This window comes from Dermochelys coriacea, chromosome 1 (genome assembly GCF_009764565.3).
Source record: "Dermochelys coriacea isolate rDerCor1 chromosome 1, rDerCor1.pri.v4, whole genome shotgun sequence".
NCBI classification, from domain to species: domain Eukaryota; kingdom Metazoa; phylum Chordata; order Testudines; family Dermochelyidae; genus Dermochelys; species Dermochelys coriacea.
The window spans coordinates 51,071,506-51,090,699 of record NC_050068.2 but is presented as its reverse complement, the minus strand read 5'-3'; the positions used below and the strand labels follow the sequence as shown (position 1 = coordinate 51,090,699).

The 19,194-nt window shown below is 40.1% G+C and overlaps 1 protein-coding gene across 8 annotated transcripts in view; it reads left to right on the top strand.

The window, feature by feature from the left end:
* Window positions 1-19,194, top strand: part of DCLK1 (doublecortin like kinase 1) — a 339,739-nt gene that overhangs the window by 167,916 nt on the left and 152,629 nt on the right. For 7 of the 8 annotated variants that reach the window (XM_038420294.2, XM_038420284.2, XM_043504404.1 and 4 more), the window contains exon 4: window positions 11,045-11,144. In XM_038420294.2, coding sequence (XP_038276222.1) covers window positions 11,045-11,144 — 100 coding nt within the window. Of the gene's footprint in view, window positions 1-11,044; window positions 11,145-17,455; window positions 17,626-19,194 lie in introns of those variants that run through there. The other variant, XM_038420327.2, reaches the window with a different exon arrangement.

Genomic DNA, 19,194 nt, shown 5'->3' with positions numbered 1-19,194 from the left:
CTACAAATTTTTGGAAAAATTATATTAAAACTACTTCAGAAGTAAAAGAAAAGCTTAGTGATGCATGATATAGCACAGTTTATATTGCTATAAAAAAGCCAATTTTATGTGTTCACTTAATACATTTAAGTATGACAGGCTACAATACCTAGGTTCTTCTAATATGACTAAAGTTTACCCTGCAAAATGTTTTCTAAGGTAGTACTTAGTCTTCAATTTAAAAAAGGCATTCCATTCTCTTCTAAAAACTTCTTATAAATTCTCAGAAATTTGGTACTTGATTCCATTTTTCTTTTAAACTAACTCAGTTCTCTAATTCTTCTCCACCCTCCTCTTAATGCACTGAAGAAGTTTCAGATTATATCTGCTGAAGTTTCCAGTGAAAAATGAACAATGATAATCCTGGATTGTTCCTTCTTGCTTGCTTTAATGAAATTCAATACATGTTCAGCAGTGTGATGTGCAAACTGAACTAAGCTATTGGTTTTCATGCCTAGATACACCTGGCATGCTAATATGAGGAATATTAGATCCAAAATGCTGAAAAATAGCAGTTTCATTTGTAAACCCACTTAAATTACAAACTAAATATCACTCTGCTGTTCAAAAAAGGAGCCAAAAAATTGTCTAGGCTCTTCTCCCCCCTCCCCCTTTTCTTTTAAGACAGATTTTTTTTTTCTCGCACACAGGCACTCTTGACCCACTTTTGCTGCTACCAGTGTTTACTTTTAAAAGATATATTGACAGCTGCAAGGATAGTTAATCAGATTACTCTGAGGCAGGTACCTATGTACTCGAGCCCTGCAGCAGGGGTAGGATGGTTTAAGTATATAAATACATAAAAATAAGCCTATAAAAATAAGCGTTACACTGGCCGAGAGAGCACTGATATGAGTGCCTGAACCAGATGTTTGAGGTTTTGTTACTATTGTGTTTTGTTATGAAGAACCTATATTAAATATAGAGTACTTTGCTATGTTTGAAATTCTTTTTCTTTTGTCTCAAGCTATAGAATTCCAGAACAAAATGGAAACCCCCCAACCCCTTGTCTTCCCCCTCACCCAGTGAAAGGATAGTATTGCACTTACTTCTAGTAGGAAAATTAGCCTTTTGTAAAGGTGTACATCTATATCAAGCTACCATGTCCTGAAACCCATACATCTTTACAGGTTTCAGAGTAGCAGCCGTGTTAGTCTGTATTCGCAAAAAGAAAAGGAGTACTTGTGGCACCTTAGAGACTAACAAATTTATTAGAGCATATGAAGTGAGCTGTAGCTCACGAAAGCTTATGCTCTAATAAATTTGTTAGTCTCTAAGGTGCCACAAGTACTCCTATACATCTTTACGTGTTTTCTTTAATCTTCTGGTAAAATAAAACAACAAAAATTCATGGAGCTGTGCAATATACAGTAGTGCTCCTGGAACTGGTTTGAAAACTATTCCTATCTTCATCTTTTAAATTATTTAAGTGCCATCTGTGAGCCTTAACCCACAGTAATAAAAAACCTCCTTTTTAAAATAACCACATATGAGTGTAATTAAACTTCCTTGTAATTAGTGTGTGTCCTGTTGATTGTTAAAATTGTCTTGATTGGAAAAGCAGTAAGAGAACCAGTAAGTTCCATAGGCATTGGTCTTCAGCAGTTTGTGTCTCTGGCCACCAAATGGCAGTACTGCACTGTACTTGAAACAGAAGAAATGTGTGAATCTGGCAAAGGAAAATTAATCTGCATGTAGCTGAATACCAGACACTCAGATACATTTATCTGGGCCTATTTATAATCCCTTTTGCTGTTAGAATTGCTATACCTTAAAACCTGATTGTACTGAAATACCATCCTCATAACTATAATAACTTATGTCAGGTCCAAGTGGTAGTTTCTCCTACCTCTTCATCCCATTGCAACATTTGTTCTTGTATGTGAAATTTCATTCACAACCACATGCTGATTAATTGTCATGGGATTAAATGATCCTACTTTATGGCATTTAGCCTGGCTTTAGTTTCCTCCAGTGTAGAGGAAACCCATGACTGACATGGCCAAATGGTTCATTATCAAGGGGAAATGTTTAGTGGTCCATTTGTAAGACTTTTATGAACAGGATTGTTTGTGGGTTTTTTTACTGTGAATTTGTTTTTGCTTTAATGCCAGTGTAAAAGCATGTACTGCATATTTGAAGTAAAAAGAGAATGCCTGATGATTAGTGATGAGAGAGAATCCGACATTTTTATCAGGCTAGATTCCTAGACACTGAAGATTCTATCTTCTTATTCCTAGACCAAAACAGTTTTTAGAAATTGTGGCAGTCCTGAACTTGGCCCATAAGCATGTGTTCATGAGGAAGTTGTGTTGGTTGCTCAGTTTTATAAACCTGGTTAACAAAACAGATCTGACTTGTAGTGGTGTTGCTATTGTAGGTCTGATACAAAATCTATTAAAGTAAATACATTTTTTCTGCTGACTTCAGTAGGTTTGTATCTGGCCATATTTGTAAATAGAGCTACAGGTATGTATGGCTCTTTGCACAAGGTTTATTATTTATTTGTTACTGTCAGTTTGTTCCACATGATGCTTTCCAGCTGTTCAAGAAGGGATAGTCCAAGTCACAAGAAGTTCACAATCAAAGGGTAGATAGACAGACAAGCTAGAGCTGGCTGAAAAGTGGAATTCTGAAACTTCAAAGCAAGTGTTCTGAAACTGAATGAAAAATGGAAATTTCCCATTGAATGGGAAGTCTAAAATTTTGTTTGAAAAAGGAAAAACAAACATTTAGTACAAAATGCTGTAGGCTGCCTGTAGCCCTAGCAGCACATCAGGTGGGAAGCTGGTCAGCTTGGGGAGCCTAGATGCTTGGGAGCTAGGGCTTCTGGCCAGCCTGGGAGTCCTAGCTCTGCCATAGTCCATTTGCATGCATTGCCCTGGAGCTGTAAAGCCTGGAAACCTGGGCTGCTGAGGAGTTGGGGACCCATTAAGCTGGAAATGATTGTCTGACAGAAAATAAAAATTTCCAGCAAAACTGAAATGTTTCAATGGCAGAAAGTTGAAAGGAAAAGATGGGTGCCTGAGGCCTTCTCAAGAGGAAGAAGTGACAAGACATAGCAACAACATAATGAGGACTGAAAGAAGGAGGAAAGGACTGAGACTATGGGCTTTGGAAACAGTGAGGTTGGTGGAGTATCTACCTTGATGGAGAAGGTATAATGTGGTGGAAGGAGGGAAGACTAAGAGTTCTGGTTTTGCCACTGTGAAATTTTTCATCGGCAGTAGTACATCAAAGAAGAGAGACTGTTGCAGATGTGAGTATGAATGAAGAAGCCTATATTTGATATAGGGATGATAGTTGAAGCAATTAAAATGAATGAGCTCACCATGGAAGGAGATGAAGGGGCCAAGGACAAAACCCTGTGAAACTGCCAGAATGGGGTAGGTGAAACTGGAAATGCCAAATGGTGCACTGAAGGAGCAGTGTGAGCTGGTGAGAGAACCATTAAAACTAGAGAGAACAGAGTTTCAAGGAGGAGCTATGATCAACTGTGTCAAACTGGGATACGCTATTTGAGGATGGAGTAGAGGAGTGCTAGGAAGAGATTACATTTGCCTTTTGTGAGTTCTGTGAGTGGAGTGAATGAGTTGGAAGGTAGACTCCAGAGAGCCAAGAAGAGTTCTTGTATTTGGTGATCTCTAGTAGACACTCTGATACTATAGGGATAAAAAACTTTCTAAGAATATAAGAGGAGATAGTTGTGGTGAGGATGTAGAGACATCCTGTAATGTTGGTGCAGCTGTTGAAGTAAACTAACCTCTCTTTGGGAGAGCTTTTGGGTGTGAATAGATTCCATTTGTTCCTTGCTGCTTACCATGACTCAGTAGTGATTTCTGATTTTAAAAAAAAAGTTTGAACTGGCTGTTAATGAGAAAGGCCTTTCACAAGACAGCCCTAATAACAGATTTAAAACTCCAATGTTCACAGAGAACTCCACATGATGACAACTTGCGGGAGGAGGGGACACAGGAGGAGGGGTACTATATTTGTCAAAAACCCTTCTTTCCTCTCCATCCCCTCCCCCCCCCCCCCAAAAAAAAACCCTCTTCATCCAGGTCCTGCTTCATGTAGCAGGCTCAGGGATGGTATCTACAGTATCTTGTAGTGCCAACCTTTCTGATAGCTTCTCCCCTACCTTTGATTTTAAAGGTGTAAACTTTAGATGGCTGATGTGAAACTTTTAAAGCATGATTCATCATAAATCAAACTTTTCTCAGAAAACGATAGTGACATTTACAGAAAGTATGGTCTCATCTGAAGTTCCCTCTTTTTTTAAAAAATATGGCAATGTTCTATAATGCAATAACTCAAAGACCAAGTATGGGATTATAGCCTGGCACGAGGTATAGACTGGAGAAAAATTCCTCTCCTCAGGAAGGACTCTTCCTCACTGAACAAAACAAAATAACGTGAGTTATCAGCAACACAAAATGGAGGTTGAGGGACATGTCCATTATTGAAGTAAACAGCTATTAAAATTAATAATTGCATGAATGAGCTCTCAGTTTTCCTGCTTCAGGGCACAAACAGTTCAACAGTGGGATCAGAAAGAAATTTACTCCTCTGGTACAGCAGTGCACAATTAAATGAACGATTGAGTGGGTGGAGGCTTGATTACATCTGATTGGCAGCAGGATACCAGGGCATTTTGGCTGTTCAATATGGAAATTCACAGGTCTGTGACTCTTGATTATAATGATGGTGACTTATGCTGATATAATAATGTGAGATTGTTTACTTGTTTCTGAGGCATTAGGCTAATATTTGACACCACAAGCATCTGGTAAAGACACAATGGCTATGTAGCTTTGGCCGTTTTTGAACCAAACGGTGCCAACAGTAACATCTTCTGTTCATTTACAGAGGGCACTCTTGTAAAGAGAATCTCCATACAAATGCTGCTTTGCTGAAAGGCTTTCACAGCTTGATAATGCAATTGTCACCATGGAGATTTCATTCCAACAGAAAAGAATGAATTCTATGCGGTTCTGCTTTTGAAATGTGTAAACAGCAGATACCTTCTAATGCCTTTTGTCTAAATCTTCACCTTGTAAGGTAACTTGGACCAGAACAAAGGAAAGGAAGTCTATATATGTTAATGACAAATTTTATTTTTCATAAACAGCCTAATCTCCAGGGATGAGATGTACATAATGGCAGATTAATGAAATGGGCATGAATAATAGACTTTGAGCCAAAGACAATAGGGAGGGAAGTATACTTCCCTCAGATCTGAGAGAATTATTCAAACACACTGCTCTGTGAATTTCAGTTCAAGTCTGATTCTCTTTCTTTAAAGAGGAGCTGCCTTTCTGTATTCTCCTTTGGTCCATGTTGAAGGCAGCAGGCAGAGACTGCTTTAAAATTTGCATTTTAGTGTTTGATGTAATACTTTTCCGAAGCATTGTCAGTTTGCCTGGGCATCTTGTTTCACAGTAATGACCTGTAAAAGGAGCCAGGTGCAAGCTGATTACTCTGTGATTCAAACAAAGCCAAGAAACCACTCTGGATGTGTAACAGCTGATCACTTTGTTTATCTTTCTCTGGCATAGTCTCTCAAGGGAAGTCCTATCTCTTGACTCATTTATAACTAAACTACTGAAAAATATACTTTAGGGAGCAATCTTGCACTGACTGGGGGGATGATCAAGATGACACAAGAGGTCTCTTCTATCTCTGAATGTGTTATGATTATTCAAGAGCAGACAATGGGTATCAGTAACAATTTTACCATCCTAATGCTTTACATGATGCTGGCAATCATTCAGCGAAGTGAATGTCACCAGATTTCTTAGGGTTTGTCTACAGAATTTTGGAGCAAGCTTTCCATTTTGGGTGGATGGTCTTGGCTTAGGGAAGCTCATGCTAGTGCTCGAAAAACTGTATAGACAGCACTTTAAAGCTGTAATTTGGGCTGGATATTTGGCTATGAAGCCTAGCCAATGCATTACTTAAGTTGACTGGGTTATTTTGTGTTTAGCTTAATTCTGCTCCTAATAGACATCAGTTAAATCAATTTTAAACCATGTTTAAATATTTTTTTAGAATTTCCATTTAGCCTTATGCACTAACTGTGATTTTTAAATCATACCTGTAGTAAAAGCAGTGCAGCTTTGTGGAAACGCCAAGTGAACAGCTTTCTGATTACTATTACTTATTTGCTAAAGTCTGCTACTGTGCTTAGGGCTGTACAAAACACACAAGTGTGACAGATTTATGTTTCCAATCTGCCTGGAGCATCAGATGATCAGGCTGAGGCCACAGGATCTTTAGGGAGGTGATGATGCCGTACGCCACCTAACTGAGTTTTAAAGCTTTATTGATTAAAATAATAACAGCAGAGAGCACTGGAGGGTGAGGGGGTTCCCCACGTCACTCAGAGGAAGGAAGAAAGCATTAGTGCCCCAAGCCCTAACCCACTTTTGTACTCACACTGGCCAGGCATGGGTGTAATGTAAGAAGGAGGGGGGAGAGGTGGATGGGAGTTCTTGTCCTGTGCACAGGTTGTCCAGGGTCCGCTGCCAATGTCCGAATTGCTCCAGCTCTCAGGAGGGTTTTAAGTCCTGTGCTCCTTTGGGAGTGTTCCATTCCGCGACCTCTGTTCCTGGTACTCTTTGTGCTAGTCCAAACTGGATTTCTATGGTCTTCTCTGCTTTCCCAAAACACAAGGGCTCCAGGGATGTGCAGCTCTGCTCCCCCCTTCGTCTCACCTGTGTTTTCCATTTCTGCAGCCCTGGTTCAGTGTACTTTTTCTTCTTTCATGGCTGGCTGGGGCTGGGTGAGATGAACGCAGCTTCAGACTTTTCCGCTAGTGCTGTGACTTTGGACTGGGGCCAGCGTCTTATCGTCGGACTGAGCTTGCTAACTGCAGTGTTGAATTAACCCGTTCTCTTTCTCCTTCCTGCTTTGGCCTCTCACAGCCTGCAAAAGAATCTTCCATTCCCCACTCACATCTTTGACCCTTCCCAAATTGCCCTGCGATGGCTGCAACAACATTAGCAATATACAGTGTTGATCTGCCTCCCACAGGGGACCGCCTGAGTGGGGCAGGTGGGAGTGTGACACAAGTAGTCTGCCATTCCCCCACAAAATGTAAAACCTAGAAGATACACACTCAGGAAACAAGGTGGAAGTAGACTACTGGTACTTCTTAAATGAAGTTCTAAAACTCAGTACGCTTGTGAATATTGCGGCAAGGATGGGTGCTTTAAAAGGAACTTGACTGAAGAGAGGGTTGAGGTTTGCAAATTTTTTAGGAAGGGTGTGCCATGAGTGGGGGCAGTGTGAAGAAAAATCAGAGTTGGGAAGTAGGAAGAAATGACAAAAGAGGTGTATTTGAGACTTGCATCATTGGTGGAGTATATGTTGAGGGGGGGAACACAGTAAGAGATTAGGTGGTACATGTAGGCTAGTGCTCCAGTGACAAGGTGATGGATGTGGTGTGAAAACTTAGATAGAAATGCAGTTTAAGGACTTGAAGGTAAGGATGAAAAATGTGAACTCTATACGCTGCTTAAGTGGCAAGTCAGTGGAGAGATACAAACTACTGCATCTCAGTTAATCCTTTTTTGTCAGCTTCTGATCTAGCCTGAAGCATTCTATGTCACAAATCTGGCTTTTCAAGCCATGGTGAAAAGGTGTATAGCTATCCATCTGTTTGTAAGGTTCTCCATGTAAATACTGTTACCTTTCAAAAATCCTCAAGCCTTTTGAACTTCCCCATGAAGTGTGGTACCATGGTTCTGCATGAGAGATGTATAACCATTGGATTTCCAGTCATTAATGTTCCTCTGCTAAAAAACAAGAACAATCATCCCTTCAGAAACCTACCCACCCTCAGCAGTTAATTTGGTCACATAGGGATCTTTTAATGAAGTAGACACTGAAGGCAGGGGTTTCCTGCTTTGCATGGTAGGGGGATGTGGTTCAGTGGGGCAGCTCTCTTCTCTTGATAACAATTACAGCTCCTATTTCTGCCATTGGTCCTCTTCCCATCTTGTCATTCTGAATTCACCTGCTCTCCCGTATTATTGTGGAACTCGTAAAAAGTAAGTCTGCTCCCTTTGCTGGCGGTGCAGCACGACTGGATAAATGAACACTTTTCATAGAACTCTTCTGTCCAGATGTTGGTACAAAAAATGTAGTTTTAAGGTGTTATATAAAGAAATTTTTTTTAAATGTGGTCCCACGTTCTTTGCCAGATGTGGGGCAGCCAGAAAGAATATTGTTTACCACATCAAAAAAAAAATTAAATCACCAGGGGGTAATGATGTTGAAATTCCTAAAAGGATATTAAAGTAATATAACTTTTTAAAAGCTCTTCTCTAATCTAATCTATATAATTCACACTTTTCAGAGTAGCAGCCGTGTTAGTCTGTATTCGCAAAAAGAAAAGGAGTACCCGTGGCACCTTAGAGACTAACAAATTTATTAGAGCATAAGCTTTCGTGAGCTACAGCTCACTTCATCGGATGCATTTGGTGGAAAAAACAGAGGAGAGATTTATATACACACACACAGAGAACATGAAACAATGGGTTTATCATACACACTGTAAGGAGAGTGATCACTTAAAATAAGCCATCACCAACAGCGGGGGGGGAAAGGAGGAAAACCTTCCATGGTGACAAGCAGGTAGGCTAATTCCAGCAGTTAACAAGAATATCAGAGGAACAGTGGGGGGTGGGGTGGGGGGGAGAAATACCATGGGGAAATAGTTTTACTTTGTGTAATGACTCATCCATTCCCAGTCTCTATTCAAGCCTAAGTTAATAGTATCCAGTTTGCAAATTAATTCCAATTCAGCAGTCTCTCGTTTGGAGTCTGTTTTTGAAGCTTTTTTGTTGAAGGATAGCCACTCTTAGGTCTGTGATCGAGTGACCAGAGAGATTGAAGTGTTCTCCAACTGGTTTTTGAATGTTCTAATTCTTGACGTCTGATTTGTGTCCATTCATTCTTTTACGTAGAGACTGTCCAGTTTGGCCAATGTACATGGCAGAGGGGCATTGCTGGCACATGATGGCATATATCACATTGGTAGATGCGCAGGTGAAGGAGCCTCTGATAGTGTGGCTGATGTGATTAGGCCCTATGATGGTATCCCCTGAATAGATATGTGGACAGAGTTGGCAACGGGCTTTGTTGCAAGGATAGGTTCCTGGGTTAGTGGTTCTGTTGTGTGGTGTGTGGTTGCTGGTGAGTATTTGCTTCAGATTGGGGGGCTGTCTGTAAGCAAGGACTGGTCTATCTCCCAAGATCTGAGAGAGCGATGGCTCGTCCTTCAGGATAGGTTGTAGATCCTTGATGATGCGTTGGAGAGGTTTTAGTTGGGGGCTGAAGGTGATGGCTAGTGGCGTTCTGTTGTTTTCTTTGTTGGGCCTGTCCTGTAATAGGTGACTTCTGGGTACTCTTCTGGCTCTGTCAATCTGTTTCTTCACTTCAGCAGGTGGGTATTGTAGTTGTAGGAATGCATGATAGAGATCTTGTAGGTGTTTGTCTCTGTCTGAGGGGTTGGAGCAAATGCGGTTATATCGTAGCGCTTGGCTGTAGACAATGGATCGAGTGGTATGATCTGGATGAAAGCTAGAGGCATGTAGGTAGGAATAGCGGTCAGTAGGTTTCCGATATAGGGTGGTGTTTATGTGACCATCGCTTATTAGCACCGTAGTGTCCAGGAAGTGGATCTCTTGTGTGGACTGGTCCAGGCTGAGGTTGATGGTGGGATGGAAATTGTTGAAATCATGGTGGAATTCCTCAAGAGCTTCTTTTCCATGGGTCCAGATGATGAAGATGTCATCAATGTAGCGCAAGTAGAGTAGGGGCATTAGGGGACGAGAGCTGAGGAAGCGTTGTTCTAAGTCAGCCATAAAAATGTTGGCATACTGTGGGGCCATGCGGGTACCCATCGCAGTGCCGCTGATTTGAAGGTATACATTGTCACCAAATGTGAAATAGTTATGGGTCAGGACAAAGTCACAAAGTTCAGCCACCAGGTTAGCCGTGACAGTATCGGGGATACCTCTCCTGACGGCTTGTAGTCCATCTTTGTGTGGAATGTTGGTGTAGAGGGCTTCTACACCCATAGTGGCTAGGATGGTGCCCTTTGTTTTTTAAAAGGTAGTTAGATTTCTAATTTGTTTTTAGAAGTTGTGAAAACAGGATCAAAATAGCGAAAAGACAGAATTTGGGAACATTGCCAATCTTTTGCTGGATGGCTAGTGAAATAATTGTAGAGAATGGAAAAATTAAACCTTTTATTTAAAGTGAAGTTAAGAGTGAATATAATGAAATACGGCTTTGGGTAAGGACATCTCAGCTATGAACACTAATCTACCCTACCCCGTTTCTAACTTTCTATATCAGCTCTTTTTTTAATCTTTTGCTCAACATGAAGTCAAATTCCTGTCTGGTACTGACCTCGGAGGTATGCCTGCTAGAAGGTGGTTCACATTTCTATGGGTTGCTGTTTGGAGGAGATGAAGGGGATAGTGGCAGAGAATATGTAACTGCTTAAAATGGGGTTTTCCCCCTTTTCAGTTAGCCTGGGGAAAATGACAAGGCATATCTTCTTTGTCACACAGCTTTTGTTGAAATAGCCACAGTAAATTTGGCCTGAAAAACTATTAGCTGATATACCCGCCGTCAAAGAATATAAATGTGAACTGTAAAAGCAAATTAATTATGTGGTAGCTACTGAATGCAACCTCGTATGGAAACAAAAGGCTCTAACCTCATACCATAGTGATGCATCTTGTAGTAAATGTGACATTTAGATCATGCTATCTTTTTTAGATCTCTCTTCCAGCAGTGTCCATAAAAATGTTTTACTCATAACAGATGGTCAAAGCACTACTTTGAAATTTCTCTGGAGAAGAATCTTGGTTGATTTCATTAGACTTGAAGAGTGTTCATGCAGCTATAGACTTGGAGGAATTTATTGTTATAATTATTATTATGAAAGATCCCATGTTGAATGTATTCCTTTCCTTTTCCTTTGCAGGTGATCTGCCTTCAGGATTTCTTTGGTGATGACGACATTTTTATTGCATGTGGACCAGAAAAGTTCCGTTACCAGGATGATTTCTTGCTAGATGAAAGTGGTAAGAAAATAGCACATTTTAAAAAAGATACAATATTAAAGTGTGGGGTAGCTTTCCAGATCTTATTTATCCTGTAAAATAAGGCCAAAATGGTGTCAGCTCAGACACAAAATCAGGATGTCTGTTCTTTAATTTTGATTTCTAATACAGAAAACAAAAATAACTGAAAGCTTACAATGGGGTTAATAAGGGCCAATTATCAGCTAACTCAGAACAAATCCCTATCAAAAACAAGTTCATAGTAATTTTTATAGGAAATGGGGTTGGTGTGAATGGTTAAACTCCTATTTTATATGGTCCTTTATTTTAAATCAAATTTGAATGGTCATAGATCTTCTACTTATCCTTCTTGGCTTATCTCCCATGTATATTTATTCTAGTTTGACATCACAGAATTGCTTAAAATTGTCTCTTCCTCCCAACCCCAGTAAGTGCTTTCCTCCCAACCACTCCCATCTTAAATTTTTGGAATCTGGATTTTGGTAACACCCCAGGATTAGCATGAAAAAGGAAGCTATGTTGTATATGGAATCCAGTTAATAATGATAAATTAAGACAAACTCCCCATAGAAAACTAATTGAAATCTGTGTTTATGTAAAGTCTCTTGGAATATGATTGTGCAACTTCACTAGAGCAAATAGAAATGGAGGAAAACATGTTTCTGGTCTGAACTTGCCTACCCTTTATTAAAGGATGTTTCTAAGTGCTGGACCATGAGTAGCAGCCAAGGAACCGTTATTTCTTGCGCATAAGGAGAACGAACATGCGCGCGCACGCACGCACACACACACACACACACACAGTTGCTAATTATCTCATTCATTTGTGATGTAGTTCAGGAACCGGTGAAAGGGCTTGTTTTCCCCCTCTTGTCCAGATTTTTTCCTCAGCAGCTGGATGAATGTATCTTCAGCACCTTTTTTTCCTCTTTAAATAATTTATTACATAATATCTGAGTCTAACAGGGGAGTCCTTTACTTAGAATAAGGAGAAATGCACAGATATTCATTGTAGATATGTTTAAGAATTACTACTTTCTGATCTTTGTGTTCAACATATAATAGAAAATGCAATTGTATTTGTCTGACTAACTGAATTGGAAGATTTGGAGGTTTTTTTGGTTGTTTTTGTTGCTTATCTGGATCCAGACTTTTGAGCTTTTGGAGTGTGGGGAAAATCCTTTATCTGTACCTATATTATAAGCTGGGAGATGTGTGTGGAAAAAATAGTTAATACATACTGGTAAGCAAGGAAAGTTAACATTCTGAACAACATGCATGCACTCACATGTACATGCCTTACATCTGTATAGAACCTTTCATTATAGAGTTAATGTGAACACTTTACACAAGGATTGGTCTGTCCTACATTGACATGTACTGTAGCCTCCTCTGAGGTGCAGTATGGTAACTGTTGAACAGCAACAGACAAATTTAGGACAGGAGTTGAAGATGCAAGGGCTATTTAGTAGGCAGCAATACAGTTGCCCAAGCTGGAATGTAGCCGGGACAGTAGTGCTAAATTGCCCTTACTCATGTGAAGAGAGCCAAGTGATCTTTAATGACCAGGACCGCCATTTTGTCTTATCTACAGCTGCACAGTGTCTTTTAGCACCACTCTGTGACCTTTGTACAGTGCTAACTTGGAGGGAAAAGGGGCAGCTACATTCCCAAACTCCTTCATGTAGATGTTTTGTGGAGGTCTCCTATCAAAGTGTCGACTTGGCCTGACTCTCTCTCATTCAGTTTGGCTGACATAATAGCATCCTGTCTGCAAGGATGTAGTGTGTGTTTTTGGAACGTTTACACTTAAACCTTTATTGTCTAGGGACAAAATAAAAATAAGCTGCAAATCCTCACGTGCTTGTGGGGCACTGTGTTTGCTTGTCCAATATAGAGAGCTTCAATGAACAGTCACAGTTTTTGTGTTAGGAATTAGTAAACATAATAAAATCTGACCCCAAAATTTTTGTTTCATTGCAGGGTGTGAAGTTTTGCAGCCACTTAATTAGTTCAGCATTTTTCTTAGGTTTTTACAATGCTGAATTTGCCCAAGTAGCCTACAGTTGATGGCTGACACACCCACCCACACTTTCCAGAGATTAATCTCCCTAGGGCTCTCAAGCTGTTACAGATTAAATAAGTAAGCTTTCCAAGAAGTTCGTTTTGAAACAGTGCAAAAATTATTTATCAAAAGTCTGAGTTGCATTAAGATTATTAGCAATGATTGAGTTTCGCTCCAAATGGGTGAGAATTGGCAGGTCTGCCTCAGCTTCTCTGGAATGCTGCTGGAAATATCACTCCAGTAAGTTTTTTCACTACATTTCTGGTACTTCCTGATTACAGCCAGATCATAAGAACTATACTTGTTAGTCTGGCCTAAAAAAAGGAAGTGAAGAGGAACGTGACTTGAAGAAACTGAAGGTGGAGGGTGGGAAATTAATAGTCAAAGCTTTTTTGAACTTTAATGTTCTCCTTACTTTTATTCCTATTTTATCAGGAAAAAATGCCCATCCTTAGCTCAGTGTTTCCCTTACTTGATTTAATCTCATATAAAAAGGCATTGCATACCCATTAGTGATCAACTGGGGGAGCGCCTTTAGTTATTCATTCCTCTTAGAGGGAAATATATAGTCTATATTGCATGGTAAGTGCTTTGATTCTCTATTCCTTGACATTAACTTCTAGGTATGGTACTCGGATTTCATCCTGTTAAAATACACAGTAAATAAAGACCCCGCCACCAGACTTCCTGGCAACCATGTCATATTTGATCTAAATGGTAGCTCACCCTTCCATGAATAAGAGTATAGTTGAGCCAAAGACTATGGGTGGGTTCATCTTAACATTGAGGAGTAGATATTCATGGTTTTCCAAACTTCAGTGAATAAATGGTATTTCTGTTCATTATTTGATTTTATTTAAAAATTTAGCAGAACATTCTGATCTACCTACTTTCTGTATTTAAAGAAAACTGGCACTTCGTAAATACTGATTTGTGCTATATTACCTCTGTGATATATAGCCACATATGCAGCTGTAATAGCTGCTATGTGGAAGGCCCAGGTACTTCAGTCAAGGAGCTATATTGACCTTGTTTCTGAAGTTGTTTGCTGGCAATAGGATTATATAACAACTGGCAAAAAGGTCAAATACCTTTTACGCATTGTCTTGGCTTTCCCAAGGACCTTTACACACAGGGTGTCGTCTTGTGATGCCAAAACATTAACATCGAATATATTCAGTAAAATCTCCTAGATCAGGACTCTTTTTGTGTGGCAAATGATCAAACAAAGAAAAAAAGGACTATCAATGAAGTACATTCAACTTCAGTCAGATTATCAAGCAAATATGAAATTTCCTCAGTTCTCCAACCCTCATTAGCCTTTCCAATTTCAAGTGTATCTGATACCTTAGAATATAGCCATAGTCATCTTTGTGGAAGGAGCATGAATAGTTCACTAGTTTAGGTACTCTTCCTTCGAGCCCAAAATTGCCAGGATTGCTGATGAAAATTGCCTGATGAACATGGGGTTCTTAAACAATAATATAAATAAAAAGAATAGAGTAATGGCCAGAGGACAGCTTGTTATAATACCACTTTATGTTGACAGAGAACCTATGGTGCTAGATCTAGAGTCTACCTGAGTTTGTACAAACTCCCAATGCCAGGTCGTCTGTCTTAGTACTGTAAAACATCAGTAAAAAGTTGTGGTTTGGTGATGTAATATGTTTAATTTTCATCTGTTGCTAACGTTGGTTCAGTGCTTTGAAGCTATAAGCATCACACAGTATAAGTGCAAAAGTCTTGTTCATCTCCTATTGAGACACCTCCTATAAAGAGGCTACTGCAAAAAGGTCCAAATTAATATCTGCTACCAAGCAGAGTTCAACAAATATAGAATGGCTGGATGCAAAAACAAATTCAGATCACTTGACAAGATATTAATGTTAATGGAAACAGTGATGAAAATGATACTCTTCTAGGGAAGAAATAAGACTGGACTTTTTGATACCTATTTCACCTTGCTGGCCAATGTTACTCTTTAGCCTAAGTTCTTTGTGCCAGTAGCTTTATTGCATCCTCTTGCCAGGAGAAAACATTGTGCCAGGAAAATCTGATTACCATTTCACAAAGGGAAAAAAAAAAGTTAGAAGTATCATGTTTATACCTGGTAAGTTCCTGTAACCTTGATTATGCCCTGCCTGTGAAAGGGAGAAAGGGAAAAATCAATCACATCCCCATCTGGTCTGATTTATAGAACACAGGCTGATGTGTTGAGCAGCTTTTTGGCTGGATGCAGGAGCAGGGAGCCTGCTGGCTGACTCACTCTGCCCCCATCAGAAACTGACACTTTGGCAATGGGAAAATTACCGCGAGTTCTCGAGACTCAGAGATATAACTGTACTTTCAACAGAGGCATACATATACAGTTTTCCAGTTCAATGTGATGTTTTAATATGTTGTCAACTGCCAGGCTTGACCGAGAGAGATTCTGTATATGAGGCAGAAACAAACTAGGGCGTGATGAGCTAGACTTTTACTGTATATAGGGAACTTTTATTTTAAGAAAATGACCAGCTCTCCTCAGTACACTTTCCTACCTGATGCAAGACTGGCCCACTCAGAGTTTTGTGGCAGTATATGATGAGTACTACAGCTCATTATTGACTTGCTCTGGTCCTTGTGGTATTGAAAAATATCTTGGATTGTAGTTAATTCTTTAAAAAAGAGGTTATGTTTCTCTTGAGCTCTCTAAGTTAAAATGTTAGGAACAGACTGTTAGCTATATAAAATCACAGTTGATATAATATTGAATAATAATCTATTAAATAAAGCCTTTTTTCCTCTTCAGGAATTATCCACTAGCATTTTGATTATTTTTTAAATATGTTCATTATTTGAATGTTTGAATGCTTTATGCAATCATACATATTTCATAATCCTACACTATATTTGCAAGCTATTTGCTTTGATTGTGCCTTTGACTATTCAGTATTATGTCTCTGTATTGTATGCGTCATAATTATTTCTGTAATGCACTTCACCTTTTTATCTAACACACTTTCATAGAAATATGGGTTTAGAAGGGACCTCAAGAAAACATATAATCCATCCCTCTGTGCTGAGGCAGGACCAAGTATACCTAGACCATCCCTGACAGGTGTTTAACCTGTAATGAATTACCTCGAGTGATGAGGATTCCACAACCTCCCTAGCTATCTGTGCAGTGTAGGTGAGTGTGGTCACTAAGTTATAAGGCACTGGTTCTGCTTCCTGAGTTGATGTTTAAACATTTTATAAACAGGAGGAAGGACATCAGAGAGTCAAGAGCCACATGGACACCTAACAGCCTACACCTTCACTCAGACTATTTGCATGCATATTTACATAGCTGACACTTCCTATGAATGTTTCTGTGAACAAAAGGTTACCTCTGTCTAGTCACAGAAAATGATTGCTTAGCATTTATATTACTGTAGCCTGTCATCGAAGCCAATCAAACAGGATAGTTAAGTTGAAGCTAATTCACTTTGTAGGTTGAAGCAAACATTCTTTAATTGTTTTACAGTATTTTTAAAAAATAGTTGGACTAAAACATTAATCAATAAAGGAAACTTGATTTTTGAACTGCTCATTTCCATTACATATTTTGAATGAAATTATTTTTGGAACTTTTTTTCACAGACAATTTTGATTTTTTTTAATGAAAATTTTGTCAATTCTTTTGGTCAAAAGATCAAAACTTCACTGAAATCAAACTATTTTCACAAAACCTTTCAATTTTGATGAAACTGCATTTTTTCAAACTGGAAAAAAATTAGTGTCAATTTCAACCAGCTCTAAATAAAAGGAAACAAATGTGAAGGTGTCTTTAGCATGAGATCAGCCATTATAGTGAAGACCTTACAGCTATTGCAAAAGTGATCAGTTAATGCCGAAATGCAGGCAGAATGTATTTGCTTTTATATTTTTCATTTTTTAACTGTAACAGTATTTTATTCTTTTTTGTATCATCATCTCTTAGACTTAATTTAGACACTGGGATATTAGAATTCATCATCGCAGGGAAAGTGGTGTCACTGAATGAGTAGCTCTTTTCCCCAACATTAAGTATCTGTTATATTTTTCAAATGCAAAAAGATTATGGTCCTGCTTCTAACTGCCAGTTCCATGCACAAATTAATGTATATGACTATGATAAAGCAAGTAAAATTGGTATGCAGATCTTCATACGTGTTTTGTGAGCACTTGAACCCCTAACTTGCTCATGTGATACCTTTTGCACATATGACTTCTTGTTTTGCAGCCTAGGAGCATCATCTGAGGCTTATGCGGTGCCCCATTCAAGCGCACAGAACAAGACTCTTCTTTTTGCTTTCTCAAGGCAATGACTCCTAACTGTGTTAAGCTGCTTTGAGTGGGCTTGGAGGGACTTTCATCCATCCTTTCATTTCAGATTGATAAGATTGCAAAATAAAAGGAAAAAATACCCTACAAAGTAGTTGTGTCCTGTGAATTAGCTGTGACTCAGTCTCCTCCTGAGGCCCTTTAAGCTGTTCAGTGGCTAGATGATATCATTGTACTTTGAGGAAATAGAACAAACTTCTTCAAGTGATGGTCCTACATGTGCGCCATGTGCTGGAGCTGGAAGATTTTAGTAGCAGTGTCCACTGACCCACATGTGCATCTCGTATCCTCTCAGCTGAGGATATAATAGGCTGTGCGGGTCGACGCCTATCCAGTTCTCTTTTACTGCCTTATGGCCTGAGTCAGAACCCCTGTTCCTTTGTGCTCTTAGCTTAACTAAGAGAGTGACCTTCCGTCTGTTTTTTTTTTGTTTTTTTTTCTTGTACGTAGATGTAGATATCTGTTTTACTGTGTTTGGTATGTGTTTGTTGTTATAGTTAAGTTAGCATAGCTCTTCCCCATGCCCCCCATTTGGGGCAGTCGTCGTCCCCCCCCCCCCACACACACACATACACACTCTTGGGGACTATGCCATGGCTTCCAGGCTTTAAAAACTGTGCCTCTTGCCTGTGATCATTTTCTATGAGCAATGAGCACCAGCATTGTCTGTACTGCCTCGGCAAGGCCCACATTGTGGCCCATTGTACTGTCTGGAAGTCATTCCTGCCCCATATGCGGGAAACTAGAGAACTTCACTTTTGGACGTTCTTAATGGTGCATTGGGATACGGGACCGGTGGAACTGGCAGTGCAGTGTCCATCACCAGTGGCGAGAGCCCTTCCAACCACCTCCACAGCACTGGATCCGGCGGTACCAAGGAAGCTGGGCAAGACCCACCATGAGACCAAGAAACATGGGCATAAGAGCAGATCCCCTTTCAGGACTGCTCAGAAATGCAGCATGACCTCCCTGAGCCGTGCCAGGTCAGGAGAGAAGTCATGTGTCAATCCTGCTGGACCAGCTCCCAAACTCCCCTGCACAGAGGATAAGGAGAAGTGCAGGAAGGATCTGCTGATACAGGCATGATTCTTGCCCATACCACCACCACCTGGACCTTCGGGGATGTCCGATGTGACTCCTCATACTCTGTCGCCTAGAACTGCTGCTGTGAATAGGGGAACAGCTCTGATTTCCTTCCATGCCCTCACTCCCCCTTACTCTCTGGACCACTTCCTACCTCCATCCTGCTTTTTCCAGGGGATTAACACCTACTGCTGCTGCCAAGTGGCAGTCCCTCTGCCGCGTTGCAGCCCTCCAGTACTGATGGAACTCCCATTAACGGAATCGGTTCTCAGAGCCAGAACCCTCGTTTTTGCCCGCTTCCCACCAGAGTCCAGACTCGCAACGCTGGCCACCTCAGTCCCCAGTTTGATTGTGCTGTGGAACCATAGGACTGCTACCTGTGAGGATCACCTATGCCAAGAGACCCTTACAAAGTACTCCACTGAGGAAAGAAAAATCAGTTGCATACATACAAAATGGGAAATGACTGCCTAGGAAGGAGTACTGCAAAAAAGGAATCTGGGGAGGTCATAGTGGATCACAAGCTAAATGAGTCTACAGTGTAGCACTGGTGCA